Here is a 17,017-nt window from a genome sequence, read left to right as displayed (position 1 = left end):
TTCTGGCTGAATAAGATAATTGCCAAGGTGCTATTCATATTTTTTTTTTGAGCCCCAAGAGTCCAGTCTTGTGAGTAAGCTGTTTAAATATATATGAATTTGTTGGAAATTACCTTCACCTAACACCTGCATTTACTTTCCCTTGAATGAAAAAAAATTTCTTGCTAATTAAAGGGAATGAAAGCAGGTGGCAGGTGATTTAAAAATAAAATAAAATCAGGACCCTCTGTTTTAATATCTATTTATATATGGGAGTCTAATTAACACTTGACATAAGACACCTGGTTGGAATATATCATTAACGAGAACAAATGTTTAGCAGTCACAAATAATTTTAATACTGTATATACAGTGCACCCGCGTTATACATGGGCACGCTTTACGTGGACTTGAGCATATGCGCTCAAGCCACGGGGAGTGCATGGGGCCCAAGGGCTGGCACGTCCCAGTCAAGTGAATGGGGCTTGAGCATAGGCGGAATTTGCTTTACATGGTGGGATTCGGAACGGATCCCCGTGTAAGGCAAGGGCCCACTGTACTCATGTATAAACTAAAAATTTCAGTCAAACAATTGACCCCCTAAAACCCAAATCGATTTAGCCACAGGTTGATGTAAGTTCGGTACCTAAACTCTTATTTTTAAAAAGGAACTGTCCCCTTGTGAAAAGCAAGAGTGTGATCTGTCTTGAAAGTGCTTGCCTCCCCCCACGTTCTCTCATCCATCCATCCTTTAGTGTGAGCACAAACAGTTATACCTGCTGGAATTCTGTAAGTTCTTTACCATTTTTTTCATTTGCTTCATCCTTTAAAATCTTTCTTACATGCCCCTATGTTTTACTCTCAACTTATCAACAGGTCATGTCAAAATCCACAATTTTTGCCCTCAAACCTGCCCTCGAATTATACATGGGGTAGACTTATGGTCGAGTATGTACAGTAGATAGAAATTAGAAATTGCATATAATAGATGCAATTCATATCTTGTTTTTATTTTTAAAATAAAATAGGAACCTAATCAAAGTAAGGTAAGGTAAACACAAACATCTGCTAACTGCAATTTATCTGAAGTTGTAATTGACATTAGACATGGACAACAACTGCCCTAAAATCATATAATGAATATAATATAGAAGGTAATACTGTAGGACAATTCAAGTTTCCTAAGGCTTCAGCCTTTGTTAAAGAAACAAAAATATTGAAATATTAAAAATATTAAAGCCAAGCCTGTTAGGGTCTAGCTTTAAATCAGCAGAGTAGCAGATACGTGTCCTTATCTAACTCTAAAAACTGTGACTGACTCAAAAATAACATAAGTAGCATGCAGTTTAAACAAAAGTTTACTAGTGGTTGAATCTACATGTGCATAAAAGCTATATCCTAACCTAGCTAATGAATAGTTCATGTAAAGAAGAAATCTTTATCTCACCATCTTTTCAAAGACAGTTGAGAGAGGAGGAAGCTGGGGAACCCAACAGGGCAGAAGAAAATCTTTTTGAGAGAGAAATTCCTAAAAGAGGGAGTGACCTGAATCAAATAGTTTGTTTACCAATTTGCAAAGTTATTGCTCTGTGATTCAGTAGGAGCAAATGGGATGTTTGAATGAGGAAGTAAAAAGCAGAGTTTGCATGCAGGATAATCCTAGCTATCTAATGAGGGGAAGAGAGAATACTAAAATCTTCTACAAACTTAACACACACACACACACACACACACGTCTACTTTCAATACCAACACAAAGAAATAAACAAACAAAAAAACCAAGAGATACACATATACATATGACAAAACAGATTACAGTTGACCTTTGACATTTGTGGGGGTTAGGGATGATTATCTTATTTTGAAGCAATATAGCCATATATGAATTAAAGTTCTTCTGTGTTCACATCCTATTCAAGGAAGAATGTACATTTTTAATAGTAGATTCCAGTCAAGAAGAAAATAAAAGTCTGTCTGTCTATCTATCCATCTATTCAAAAATTTAAAGCAGCTTTAAAGGAAGCACCAGTCCAAATGTTATTTCAATCTCAATCTGCAATAGAAGGGACTATTTGCATTTCCCAATCAGTTCACATAGCTTGTAGGGTACTTTTATTGATCATCAATAAGACATTATATATTTTGGATCCAAACCCCTTATTGTTTTGCTGACACACTACATTAATCCTCAAAAAGGTTCCTCCTTCAATTTGTACTATTCCTTTGATAGTGCAAAGGGATGTTGTAGCATTTTTGAGACTAACTGGGAGAAAGTAGTTGGTAGTGTAAGGAAGTAAGGAACTTTGATCCTTTGGGCCTTTAATTTCCATCAAATCATACACATTTGGGTTATTCTCTCCCCCTGCTCCCAGTTAATGCTTCCTCCCAATCCATCTGATGATGTGTTTACATCAGATTTCTAGAAGTACATCAAAGTACATCCGCTACTGCTTCCCAGAGTTTTAGTTAACTAGAAATAAAAAGTTCTGTGCTTAAAATGTAATGTCCATTTGCATCCATTCATCTCCCATTTCAAATCTTAGATGGTTCCTCTGGTCTCTTCCACTTATATGATTCTGTGCCCAATATATATAAAGTAGAGTTGTATAAGAAAAAGTATTATGGAATTTAAAATGCAAATATGAAAGTTCAGCAACAGAGTCTGGAACATAGATTATAATAAAGTAAAATGGGCCTGTTTGGAGCAGAGTCTACCTAAAGCTACAGTGCGACCATTCATTTTATAACATTCACTGCAAAAAGGAAGCATTTTATTTCTTTAAACCTTAGTTACCATATTCTAATGCTTATTCTAAATGGGTCAATCTCCTTCCTGTATTCCTCTCACCACAGTTGCAGGCAACCTGGTAAAGCCTGGAAAAGTTACTTTGCAGACAATTCCCAGAAATCAGCAACCATTATTAGCCGTGTGACCTGGAGGATTCACAACACTGTAGTCCAATAAAATAACTTTTCTAAGCTCTGCCTGCTGGTAACTAAGGTTTAAAGAAATAAAATGCTTCCTTTTTGTCATGTATAGATGGTTTGGCAAATAAGTGATGGTTAGTTTAGACTATATATAATTGTAGGTACTGGTAGAATCACTTCTGTGCTGCTTTTATATTTAGAAATATTGATGGAGCTGAGGACCAATGTTTGCATTCAGTTTGTCTCTTGTGATAAATGTCCTCTATTCTGAGGCGAAGCAGTGTCACCAACTACAATGCATAAATAGATGAAGTTGGCAAGTCAATTGGTGCTATTTATATCCCTTAGTAATCAGACTGTAAAATCTGATGTCAGGCTTTTGCTTCCCAAGCTTCCTGTAGCAAACCCTTCTGCTTAGTTCCTCTGCCCATAGCAACATCTTTGTTGCTAATTTTCTGCCATCCTGTCTGAGATGTTGCTTTGACTACAGCTGGACACTAGTGCTCTGAAAGCTTTATACAGCAATTATTCAGGCTTCAACAAGTTCCATCTAGTGCATTAAAGAATACCTTAGAGGAACTAGAGAACATCAGCAATAAGGAATTACAGAGAAATTCTTTAACCGATTGTGCTTCTTGTTGAGACTGAAAGAGTGCATTTTTTGTTTTGTTTTTTATCATTAATTTTTTACATGAAGGGGCCATTCAGACTACCTTTCGTACCGAATTGTAACTCAGATTAAAAGTGGGAAGTTCCCATTGGCACTGGTTTAAACACATCAGAATTAGGGTCTCGCACACCCGATCCAGGGCAAATCCCCCTTAGAGCATTTTTTCCAAAAGTGGATTATTTCCAGTTTCTTTTAGGAAAACCCACTTCTTCTCTGCTGCCAGCAAATGTGAACTTGGCCCCGGTCATGATCAGGTCAAGTTCAGGGGAGGGATTTAGGTCAGAGGGAGGGCAGTGGGCAGAACATGCCTCCCCTCTCGCACCGGTCACTTTGCAAGTGGCATTTTTTTTTTAAAAATTGTGTGTGTGACAGAATATGCAAATGCTTGAGTCCCCTTTTAAATTTGGCAAATTGATACATAATTTGTGAATGCTTTTGCTACAATGTGTGAATGCTTTTGCTACATATGTGCATGTAAGGAGAGATGGCATTCTGGGATGGCAATTGAAGGGAAAGCAAAGAAAGATGATGCAGAGATGGCATTCTGAGGTGAGGTATTATTATTATTGTTATTGTGACAGATTATGCATATGCTTTGGGCTGGAAGGGAAGGGAAGAGGATGGCATCGGAGGGGGAGGCAAGGGCTTCGGAGGTGGCATTGAGCTGGAAGCGAAGGGAAGGGAAAGGGATAGGTTCCAAAGAGGATGAAATGCTAGGCTGGAAGCGAATGGGGAAGGAAGAGGCTGGCAAACCCATGACTTTGGGGGAGTCACACTCTCTCAGCCTCAGGGTAAAGGCAATGGCAAATCTCCTCAGAACCAATTTTGCCAAGAAAACCCCAGGATGGGGTCGTTTTAGGGTTGCCATAATCTGTAATGACCCAAATACACACAACACACAAACACACCTGGAGGTTTTTAAATTTGACAAGTTGACAGAATATGCGAACACTGCTGCCAGTTTTTTTAAAAAGAAGGAGGGGGAAAGCACCCATTCTGTTGGCCAATGCTTGTAGGATATCTCACCTTTGACAAAAGTAGAAGTGAATTTAATTGACAACAAAGGAGGCTCCATTTTAAAGAGGTACTGCAAATGTGAATTTCATGGGGGCAAATTGCATCAATCAAGGTAAAGGGTAGTCAGAACTTCTACTCGGAGAGATTCGGTATCGGGGCAACCAGATCTGCCCAATTCTATCCAGTGCAAATGGGCTAGTGAGAATGGGGCTGAATATCACTTTTTTCATGATGTTTTGTATTTTAATGCAAAAACAAAATCCATATCTATCATGTCATTTATGAAAGGACACATGTACAAACTGCAGATTTCCCTTTTAAAATTCACACAGTTGGTGACTACAAGTCTATCCTCCTGTAATATGGTCTTTCACTTTTCTGACTGCCTTGCACTTACCAAGCATTATTGTCCTTTTGAATGAGTCATGTTGTTTCATGATACGTACTTACATGGTCCTTATATTCTATTGGCATGTTCTTCTATTTGAATTTTGGTGTGATTGATTTAGTGTAAAACTTTTAAAAATCAACTGAATTGACCATGCCAAAATTCAATAGAAAAATATCCCAATAGAATTTAAAGACCATGTAAGTACATATCATGAAACAACATGACTCATTATCAAAGCATATTAGTAGTTCACATTCTATGCCACTGTCTACACCTGATCTTGGTTTTGCAGGAACAATGGGACTTCATCTTCTGCTTCCAATTATTTAGCCTATTGAATTTCTGTATTGGTCATCAGTAGATGTCCACATATGCATTCATCTCATTGGTTGCCTGAATAATGTGTTTGCAATTAACAGACTTTTGGCCTCACAAACTCACTTGCCTTCTTTCTTTCTTGATCCCAGGCCAAATTCTCTGACAATTTTGGTTCTGCTCTCTCTCCGGCTTTTGCATTTTTGTCCTCTATGGTAATCAACAAGTCCTGTTTGGGTCTATACAGTATTCAGTTTCCTCCACAACTCCAGCACATACCCTTTCAGCTTTTCCCTCTTCTGCCTCTGCAAAGCATAAACTTAGATTACTGTTATAGTGATGGGTTTTCCCCCAAGGCTTATTCATATTATTTGGTCAGATTTTGCAATACCTCACTGGTTTTGTTACATCTTTCTTCTCTATTAATGTGACCCCATTTCTTCTAAAATTTTCTTCTCCTGAGTGAAACACTGTGTAATTATCTGATTGAGAATATCCCATTCCTATCCATTTTAGTTCACTTACACCATGAGTTGCGGTTTTTATATACCCCATTTCTTTTTTTACTATGTCTAACTTTATATGAATCATGCTTCCCATGTTTCATGTTACTATTCTATACATCATGCAGGTTCAGACTTGATTTTCCCATATCAGCAGCTGGATGTCCTTTGAATTTGAATCCAGTTGCATCATTAAACATATTGCTACTCATACTTTTCCTCTGCTCTTCCTCAGTAGCTGGATGGGTGCCTTCTGAATTGGCAATTTCATGTTTCAGTACTACATCTTGTTTCATTTTGGATTGTCTCATCATAGAGTGGCCCAGTAGCTGTTTGGCATAGGGTCTGATTGTCAGTAGTCTGGCTCCTCAGCAAAAGCCTGTCTAACATGGGAAAGCCTTCCAACAGTAGTGCTTCCCATCAGCATAGCCTCTTGCCTCATGGCAGCATGCAATCCCAACATCAGAGAAAAATGGTGGGAAGGTTTGACTAATTCACATTTAAATACGAAATGAATAAAGCATTAATGGGTTTCACTGGTATCAGACTGGCATTCTTTGGAAACCTTGACATCAAAGCATCCATTCTTAAAGGACTGGCAGAAAGTCAACAATGTTTCATTTCAACCAAGCTACCAGAATTGCATACTAACAACTCTGTGAACAAAATTTATACAGATGAATTCTATTTTACTTGTTTCGGGGGGAAATAAACACTGCTAATACACATCTTTGAGCTATGGTCACACTGTATGTACAGGAGTCAGTTTTGGATAGGTGTGTGTGTGTGTGTGTGGATGCATGTATCATCACTATCACAATAATGTCTCTCTGTTGCCGTGTACAGAACATCCAGCTTAAGTTTTAACTTCATTCAGATTTTGGACTTCTGCCGGCATAAACAACATTGTGTAATCTTGTGGCAGAACAGAAATAAAGGAAAGCTTGTTTTAAACCTTTGTTAGGGGTTATCAGTACTAAGTTATCAATCAAAACAATTTGTAGAAAGTTGGAATTGGACTGAGTGAGTGAGGAAAGAGACTTTTAAGACAATTGACCTTCCTTTCAAGTATTATTTATAAGTGAGAGAAAGATAAAACCTCAGAAATAAAAATCTAAATTAACCTTTCATAACTTTGCACTTTTTAGTTCTCCTCTTTTATTTACCTTTGGGGATACTTGCAAGTTCACACCCATTACAATATACTCAGTTGAAACTGCAAATTGAATAGATGATGCAGTAGCAGGATTTTGATTTTCACTTGTTATATAACTAGGATATGTGCAATATTGCCAGTCTGCTGGGAACAGCCCTAAGGAAGCATTTGCCCTTAGCAAAAGTTCAAACTTAATCTCTCTCCTTCAAAAAATATAAACACAAAAACAAAATTAACTTAGTGTAGTGAGACTAGATCAATAACATTTAAAGCAGTTGAGGATTATGTGAAGCCCTCTGAAACAGGAAAATTCAATAAATGAGTTCGCTAATCCTCAAATATTCCATATGATATAATTCACTCTGCAGTAAAGCAAGAATCCATACTAGTGTGATCTGTTTTGAAAATATGTCAGTACCTGTTGTAAAATGGAAGTATAGACTCCAACTATATCATTGTTTTGTTGCCTCCTATTAAAAGCTGATGTGTATTGACTGAGCTGTTTTTGATGTTTATATACAGAATCTTCTAACAATCGTCATCTCTTCCCCTGCCATCATGCAGATACAGTTGTAAAGGGACATGCTGGGCCTTTGGCCATTTATTAAACAATATAAAAGATTAATCCTCTGGCCCCTGTTGGCATAGTGTTCATTCTTTGCCATATTTCATATTGTTATTGAATTACTTTTTGTACAGAAGGACTTTAGATTTTGGTAGAACATGTATTTTGCATCTATATAGTTTCCTACTCAAATTGGGCAGCCAGTATTCTGTTCAAAGTGCCTGAGATCTTCTGTCATGTGTGTGCCCACTTCTAGGCCAAATGGACCACTGGTTATTAATTAGGTCCTAATAGCAATAAGGCCTGATATCAATATCAGTATAGCAGTATCTAGCAAGTGATACACTTTTGTTAGATCTCTTATGTGGTTGTGATTTTTCTTAACATAAATGTATGGTAGTATTAGGCATGTAACTATCACTTAATTTGTTTTTGCACTCAAGAATAAAAAAATATTAAAAGTTTTCTGGCACAAAACAGTGATTGTACATAAAACAATGTACTTTGCACAAATCTTATGCAACTGAATCAATTGTGAATTGAATCAATTTATTAGGTATGCTTGGAGGATACACTGGGGGCACACTTTAATTCTGCAGAAAAACACTGCAAGCTATACAGTAAGGCTTTTTGTTGTTGTTGAGTCTATTTCAGCCCATGGCAATCCCGTGGATGAGACATCTCCAAGATTCCCTGTCCTCCACTGTTCTTCCTGTAAACGCATACTCGTGACCTCCTTAATATAGTCCATCTGTCTAGCATGCTGCCTTTCTCTTTTTCTACTTCCCTCCACCTTTCCAAGCATTATTGTTTTTTTCCAAGGAGTCATGCCTTTTCACAACGTGTCTGAGGTACAGGATTTTGAATTTGAATTTATATCCTCACACACTAAAGGCACAATTACAAAGTGTTCCAGTGAGGAGGAAAAAATGTAAGGTGCTTCGAGAAACCAGGATGGATAACTAAAGAACTTTCAACTAAGCTGAGTTTTAAGCAGGACATGTATAAGAAATGGAAAAAGGAGGAAATCATCAAAGAGGAATTCAAACAAATAGCTAGCATGTGTAGAGGTAAAGTCAGGAAAGCTACAGCACAGAATGAGCTCAGGCTTGCTAGAAAGGTTAAGAACAATAAAAAGGGCTGGGGGGGGGGGATATGTCCATTACAAAGGGAAGGAGGAAATGACCAAAGATGGTAAAATGCTAACGGGGGACAGAGAAAAAGGCAGAACTACTCAACACCTTCTTTGCTCCAGTCTTCTCACAAAAGTAAAAAGGTGGTCAACCTGAGGAAAAAGGAGCCGAGGACACATTAGGAGAAATGCACCACAGAATAAGTGCAGAGGTAGTACAGGAATACTGGTTAATCTAAATGAATTTAAAAGGCTATGCACACAGCCCTGAAGGGGTGGCCTCCAGCCACCCCTTTTACAGCCAGATTGGGGCCTTGGCAAATGCACACCACAGCCCCAATCTGGCCTTTCCAGGGTGCAAAAAGGAGCTGGAAAAAGCGGTTCCTTTTTGCATCCTGGAAAGGGTGCCATAGCTGTGGTGGCACAGCTTTACAGTGCTCTATCGGCACTGTATTGTGTGGACCTAGTGCTGGAGGAGTTCCGTGACACCGTGCACTGTGCGGTGCAATGCGTGGTGTCATACTGCCTCATGCCCCAACTTCACCCCCCAGCTGGCCTTTCAGGCCAGTCTGTACAGGGCCTAAGTCTCCAAGACTAGATGAACTACATCCAAGGGTATTAAAAGAACTAACAAATGTCATCTCAGAGCCATTGGCAATAATATTTGAGAACTCCTGGAGAACAGGAAAAGCACCAGTGGACTGGAGGAAAGCAAATGTCCCCAATTTCAAAAAGGTAAAAAGAAGATCCCAACAATTATTGCTCAGTTAGTTTGACATCATTACCAGGAGATCTTCTAGAGCAGCTCATTAAATGGAGAGAGTGTGGACATTTAGAAGGGAAGACCATATACACAAAAAGTCAACATGGGTTTCAGAGAAACAAGTCATCCCAGGCTAATCTGATATCTCTTTTTTATATATATATAAAATTACCATCTTTGTAGATGAAGGGACTGCTGTGGATATAGCATATCTTGATTTCTCTAGGACCTTTGACAAGGTCCCCCATGATATTCTTGCAAACATTCTAATAAAATTAATTAATGTGATCTAGGAGTCCAAGTAGACCATAAGCTGAACATGTGTCAACAGTGTGATGTGGCACTTAGGATGGAAAAATGAAATGCTCAGATATAGGATGGGAGACACCTGGCTTAACAATACTACGTGTGAAAGGGATCTAGGAGTCCAAGTAGACCACAAGTTGAACATGAGTCAACTATGCGATGTGATAGTTAAAAAGGTCAATGCAATTCTAGACTGCATCAATAGAAGTATAGTGTCTAGATCAAGAGAAGTAATAGTGCCACTCTATTCTGTTTGGTCAGGCCTCACCTGGAATACTGTGCCCAATTCTGGACACCACAGTTCAAAAAGGATGTTGAGAAACTGGGGCTTGTCCAAAGGAGGGTGACTAAAATGGTGAAGGGTCTGGAAACCATGCCCTAGGTAACTGGGTATGTTTAGCCTGGAGAAGAGATGGTTAAGAAATGATATGATAGCCCTGTTTAAATATCTGAAGGCATGTCATATTGATGAGGGAGCAAACTTGTTTTCCGCTGCTCCAGAGAATAGGACCCAGAACAATGGATACAAGCTACAGGAAAGAGATTCCACCACAACATTAGGAGGAACTTCCTGATAGTAAGAGACGTTCAACAATGGAAGACACTCCCTCAAAATGTGGTGTAGTCTTCTTTGGAAGTCTTTAAACAGAGGCTGAATGACCCTGTGTCATTGGTGCTTTGGTTGTGTGTTCCTGCATGGCAGGGGTTTGGATTGGATGACCCTTGGGGTTTCTTCCAACTCTATCATTCTATGATTCTTTATAGCTCTGGCCCTGGGCTTTCCACTTCACCAAATGCATCTGAGGAGTAGGCTCAAGTCTATGAAAGCTCATGCAACCAATTTCTTTTTTTTTTCACTTAGCCTCTAAGGTGCTACAAGATCTCTTTCCATACATCACTCCCTGTTGTCATTTTGAGATATGAAAACAGAGATATGTGGGCTTGCAGTGGAGGCAGGATGGTTTTGGAGGAAAATTAGTTGTTGGCCCCCATAAAATTGTCCATCCCCGAAGTGGGCTATAACTTTCCTGAAGTAGCATGTATAAATTCTTCTGTTCTTCCTGTTATTTAGGTTTATGAAGTTTCAGACAGGATTTTATTGTGGATTGATCTTGGACCCTATCACATGGGGTTAAAACCCCAGTTTACCTTTCTTGAATTCAGTCATAATTCGTGAGGCAGCTGTGTGTTATCACAAAGGAATCACCACTGAATCAGAGCCTGGATCCCTCCCAGATTCAGCCCAGGTCCTCTAAGCAGCTTCAGCAGCCAGTTTTAGAGGTTGAAAGCTTCCAACTTCTAAAAAATGGGCATCAAATCATTGCTTGATGTAGGCTATTTAGTGGTATACTGTCAAACTAAAAATGCCACCCTAAGCATAATTTCTCTTAAATATGTTGTTGATTAATTTAAGCAATTAACCAAATTTAAAATTCAGTAAGGAAAATAACTTTTAAATATGGAAGTTGTCATACAAACATTTCTCAACATACAAATTTGTCAAAACACCCTCTTTTGAACCAGCCAGTCAGGCAGTAAAATAAAAACAAACTGAGATATCTGCACCCCTTTCATAGTGCACAATTATAGCACTATGATTCCACTTTAACTATCATAATTATATCCCATGGAATCCCGGGGTTTGTCATTTTGTCAGGAACTAGAGCTCTCCAACTGAGAATTCTAAATACCCCTTCCTAAATTGCAAATCCCAGAATTCTTTATAATGGAAACAAGGCAGTTAGAGTGGAATGGTAGCAGTATAATTGTGTAGTGCAGAAAGACCCCCAGGCACTGTAATCAAAGAATTCCATTGCACAATAATATATATTCCAATCACCCTCTGCAGCTGTTTAGATTGTTATTCACTGAGAGGGAACGGAGGAGTATATAGAGCTAAAGATTTGTATGTGTCAATTGTTCTGGCCTTTGCTCCTTTTCAGGGCAGACCTGCAGGGCTAGATGAACAAGAAAGGTAATGGAGGCTATAAATATAATATAAAATATAATATAAAAATATAATAAATAAAGTGTGTGCCCTGATAGTGCAATTGGAAGGGAAGGGGGAATACTTATTCTTTTGGGCTAGCAGTCATGATCCTGCTATCAAGCCAACATACTGGAGATTCTCTGGTATCAGACAGGCCTCATTGTTAACATGAGTACATTAAAACAAACCAGATGCTGAGCAAACTGAGTCCACAAGGGGGAGAATGAAATTAAAATCTAACAACTATTGTTCAGCATCAACACTGATGAATCTTTTGGTCTTCTACAATTCCTAATAAGTATGTAATTCTGTATTAATTTCATTTTTGAAGGATGCAGCAAGTAATTTTGCAGTTTTCTTCCTTCAGCAATAAAGTCATGAAAAATTGCACTGTTTTTGAAGACAAATTTTCCATATTTTTGTAAACATATAAAACAGCATTCTCTGTACAGAAAATAGTATTTCTGTGTGGATGGTGTTTTTTTCTGTACAGCAAATGCTATTTCCTGGGAAGAAAATGCTCTCTAGTTGTGGGATTGTTCTAAAATTAATATGGGATACCGCACTTTTCCTCATAGAAAACTGCATTTCCTACCATATTTTTTTTTCATATTTTCAAATCTTAATTTAATCCCTAGTCCTTAGAAATTTATTTGCTACTCTCCAGGTTTAAACTTGTTCATTTGGGGGTGAGCCTCCTGCTGTCTTCCTCCACACCACATATCTCAGTAGTCAGCAACTCTTTTCAGCTTTCACATGCTTCTTAGTCAGCTACTTTTGTGTTCTTCCCTTCAGGCTTCTTCTGCAGTCTTCTCTTTTGTCTGCATCTTTTCACTCTTCTCTTTTTTCTGCTCTGCACAGTGTTATCTGTGCAGGGTGTGTGTGTGTGTGTGTGTGTGTGTATATATTCTAAAGAGGAATTCAAGGTTATGCCCTGTTTCATTTTAATTCTACCCATTGCTTTTTGAGTGTTTCCAGAGTTGGGGAAAGTAGGATGTTATAATACTTAACTAATGTGCTACTTTAGTCATTTAGGGCGGGCTATAGGAGACCTGGGTTATAAAATCTGTTTCCTCCTCTCTCTCATGTTTAATATTTTTTTTTTTTTTTTAAAAATGCCCTACTGACCTGTCTTGATAATGCCTAGAGTTATTGTCTTATAGTCATGTTTCAGGTAGTGTGTCTGTAGTTGAACATATTATAGGCTATGCTGGCCCTGAAAGTAGCTCACTGTTGTTATACCATTGTGCTGTCAGGAGTTAAAGTGCTGACAGAGTAATTCAGTGTTGTTACACAGTTACATGTTGTGTTTGCTTTATGCAGTGAAATGTGGAGGCTATGGACTGGATTGTAACAGCATTGCAGCGTACCAAGGGATTGATGCAACTCTGTTATAGGGCTAAGGTGGCGCAGTGGTTAAATGCCTGTACTACAGCCATTCACTCGAAACCACAAGGTTGCGAGTTCAAGACCAGCAAAAGGGCCCAAGCTCGACTCAGGCTTGCATCCTTCTGAGGTCGCTAAAATGAGTACCCAGACTGTTGGGGGCAAATTAGCTTACTTGCTAATTAGCTTACTTGCTGATCTTTGGAATAGCGGTATATAAATAAAACAAATTATTATTATTATTATTATTATTATTATTATTATTATATAAATTGAAAAGAGACTACATCTTCTCCTCCTTCATATCCAGGAATGACTATTTTCTATGATGTTGGGTGAGACAGTTGTCTCAGGCAGTAGCATGTCAGCAGTAGTGAATATGCTGCTCTGTCCTTGTCCCAGGAAGGTCCATGCTCCTCTGAAGAGCTTCCTTAGCAACACACAGCTTTCCAGACTGGCTATTTTCTCAATCCATGGCTCTGAGACATTGTCAGAGAAAAGAGCTATGGAAAATATGGCCTTAAAATGGCCTGGAAAGCAAAGCCTCGGTGTTTTGGCTGGAAGCTGTGGGGGTAAGCTTATCACCATTATTAATTTGTTAACTAAGCCAAAAGACCATTAAATGGGATGAGGAAATGAACTGAAAGTATCAAATATGGATGGAAAGCCATATTCTGGACACCCTGTGTACCCACTGGCAAACAACAAGTATATATTTTTGTGGAGATCAACCCTACCTATCTAATAACCAGGCAACCTGATCAATCAAAAACAGGAGAGCTGTTCTCTGAATCCACCTGTTTCCAGCCTTGGTCATGTCCCACCTTGATTACTGACAGGTCTTCCATTATCTCATTATCTTCACAGGTTTCCATTCAACGTTTTGCTGGTAAGATTATATTTTTGTCCCATCATTTTGATCAAGTTACCCCATGGTGCAAAGAATCATGTACATTGATGGCACTATATAAATAAATAAATGAGGAAGAAACTCTGCTAGAACATGGCCACGTAGCCCGAAAAACCCACAAAAAACTATGGATGCCGGCCATGAAAGCCTTCGACTTTAGAAATGAGGAGAAGGACTGTGATTATCAACTATCTATGAATTAACAACTAGTTCAGACTCTTGGATGAGGTTTTCTTTAGTGAAAAATCCAAGGTTCTTAAATGGATAATATCTGAGTTATTCTAATCTTTGTTACCCCAGTTAGCAATTAAATGAGTTAATGAGCCATGGCTTCCTATTTTTAGAGTTTCTGATTTCTGCCCTTGTACATCATACTTACCACTGTAACTAGGCAAGCTACTCTTAATTATGGTCATACAGTATTTCAGAGTACATTGTGTGTGTGAAAGCATAAACTGTGATTTCTCCCCTTCTTTTCCTACCTGTAGTAACACAATAATCTACCCTATAAAATTTTCAAGAGTGTGAATTCTTTATAAGAATTCAGATACTTCATAATTTCCAAAATGCAACCAGTATTCATCAGAATTCACCCAACCACTTTCCGAAAAATTATCTTCAAGGAAATTCTGAAAGATTCATTTCAGCTAACATTTTTAAGCAAACCTGTCAGATTCATTCTGCTGGCTTAATACGTAGGTCAGAGAGATGGAAACCCATTGGGTGACCTTGGGTAAGAGACCTACTTTCACCTCCAAACCCCTCAGTGATCGTGTCAAATTAGCATCACCATAAGTTGGAAAAAAAGGCACACAGCAACAACAAAAGTATAGATCAGAATGCAGCTATCCTTCAGATTATGCACTTATCTGATTTCTGAAATAAAATTCTTCACTCAAAAAAGTAAACTGTCCTAGGAACAAATAAATGTGAAACTGACATGGGCTGGATTTAGGGGGATCTCTTCATTCCTGTTTCCAGGCTGCACCATACAATCTCAGGGTACATTGCCGTTTTTTTCTTGTTCATCACTTGAAAACCTCACAGAAGGAAATGACAATTTTGCTTCAGTGTGCAGATTTTGTGTTTTGCTGTTCATATGAGTCTTTGTCTCTTCCCTCATTATGATTGATTTCAGAGTGTGGCAGAACTTGGCAAATTTTTTATTTATAATTCAGTCAAGGTTTGTGGGGATTTTTGTAGGCCTACTATTCTGCATCCATAACATCCACTATGCTTCAGCCAGTCATTAATTTAATTAATTAAAATATTTTGAATCCTTCTTTTTGATAACTAGATCTATGGGGTGAATGACAATAAAATATTTTTAAGACCACTAATTTAAATAAAATAAGTTTATTAACATATTCTAGTTCTTGAAAAACAAAATGTCTGCTTGGCCACAGAAATGTTCTGCTACTTGTTTAAAATCTATTATGAAACAAGTCCAACTGTTACCATTTTTTGAAACTCTATTTTTTGTTTGTTTTATTCTGTAACACTAACTCAGAACACAATCTCACAGTTACTTCTTTTCTCTCCTGGAAAATAAAGAACAGGGTTGGACTGCAAAAGCAGCCAACCTCCACTTCGATAATGGAGCACCACACTATAATGATAGAAGCACTCCTGAAAATCTGTCCTATATCCTTTTTACATTAAATCAAATTTGCAGAAAGTCTATGAATAACTAACCTCTATATTTTAAATGGATCTTTCTGCACTACAGATAAAGTGCTGTTCTTCACATTTAAGAGTCTGCTTTTTAGGCACCTGTTCAGCTGTTCCTTTAGCACACAGACTTAGGAAGGGCATGTTTTGCAGTGATGTTTTTAAGTAATCAAAGCTTCCCTCCCCCCTTCCACATTGCCATACCCAGTATGCTCCTTCATAGTCAGTCAGTTTAGTCCAAGCAAAAAACCTTCTATAGACTGCCCCACAGGCCTTGTGTGTAGCTGTCTGAATTTATTGCAGGGTTGTAGAAGAAAACCTACAAACATGGGCTAGCCAAGTGAGAGTTCTTTCTGTTGTCATTTATTTATTTATTTGGTATGAGCAGTTTATTTATTTTTGCCAGTGTTGGTTTAAAGAAACTTTAGGAGTGGTTCTGTTCAGAGTTGTTGGTTTGTTTTTGTTTTTTATGTGCAGCACTGGATCCTCTTAGTCACATTGTATGTTCTTGTTTTAAACATTAATCTATTAACTATTTTTTTTGCAGGCCGAACACTGCTGGAGAAGCTGTCCAGCCAGCAGGAGAATGCACCTCAAGAAGAAGCAGAGAAGCTTTGTTCTTGGATCATTGCAATGGGTCTCCTTCTGCCCTTCAGTGATTGCTTCAGAGAGCCATGTGGCGGGCAGAGTGCACAACAAAGTGCACCAACATTTGATGTAAGCCCAATTGAAGTGTTGTTAACATGTCTCAATGATTTGTATGGCAGTTCACACATTTGTATGTATGCTGTTGTCATCATCATTTGGCAAGTCACGGCCATGGTATGGCCCACAATAAGTACTTTCATGCTACTTTTGCCATGAGTCATCTCTATTGCTGTTCTCTAAACAGTGATATAGAGATTAAGTGTGGGGCAGGTGTCACTGTGCAGACTGCAGTCGAGAGTATGATGTTGCCTTGTTTAACAACAACAACAACAACAAACAAACAACAATTACTTCTTACCCCCTTCCCCATGGATTGAAGTGAGGAACAACAATTAGCAAATACATCAGTTAAAACACATATCAGTTTAAAAGGACACATAAGATGTACACATAGCAAGCAATAGCAAGTACACTTCTATACCGCTTATCAGTGCACTTAAGCACTCCCTAAGTGGTTTACAATGTGTAAGCCAATTGCCCCCCAAATGCTGTGTACTCATTTTAGCAACCTCATAAGGATGCAAGGCTGAGTTGATCTTGAGCCCCTGGCTGGTATTGAACTCAAAACCTTGTGGTTTGTGAGGGAGTGGCTACAGTACAGGCATTTAACCACTGCACCACCAGGGC

At 38.4% G+C, this 17,017-nt stretch overlaps 1 protein-coding gene across 1 annotated transcript in view; it reads left to right on the top strand.

Moving 5' to 3' along the window:
- FMN2 (formin 2) overlaps positions 1-17,017 on the top strand; it is a 241,492-nt gene that overhangs the window by 12,514 nt on the left and 211,961 nt on the right. The window contains 1 exon segment of the mRNA XM_042445525.1: positions 16,230-16,399. Coding sequence (XP_042301459.1) covers positions 16,230-16,399 — 170 coding nt within the window.

Source organism: Sceloporus undulatus, chromosome 1 (assembly GCF_019175285.1).
Source record: "Sceloporus undulatus isolate JIND9_A2432 ecotype Alabama chromosome 1, SceUnd_v1.1, whole genome shotgun sequence".
In the NCBI taxonomy this organism is placed as follows: Eukaryota; Metazoa; Chordata; class Lepidosauria; order Squamata; family Phrynosomatidae; genus Sceloporus; species Sceloporus undulatus.
The sequence above is the reverse complement of the archived record's forward strand: the minus strand, read 5'-3'. Positions and strand labels throughout refer to the sequence as shown.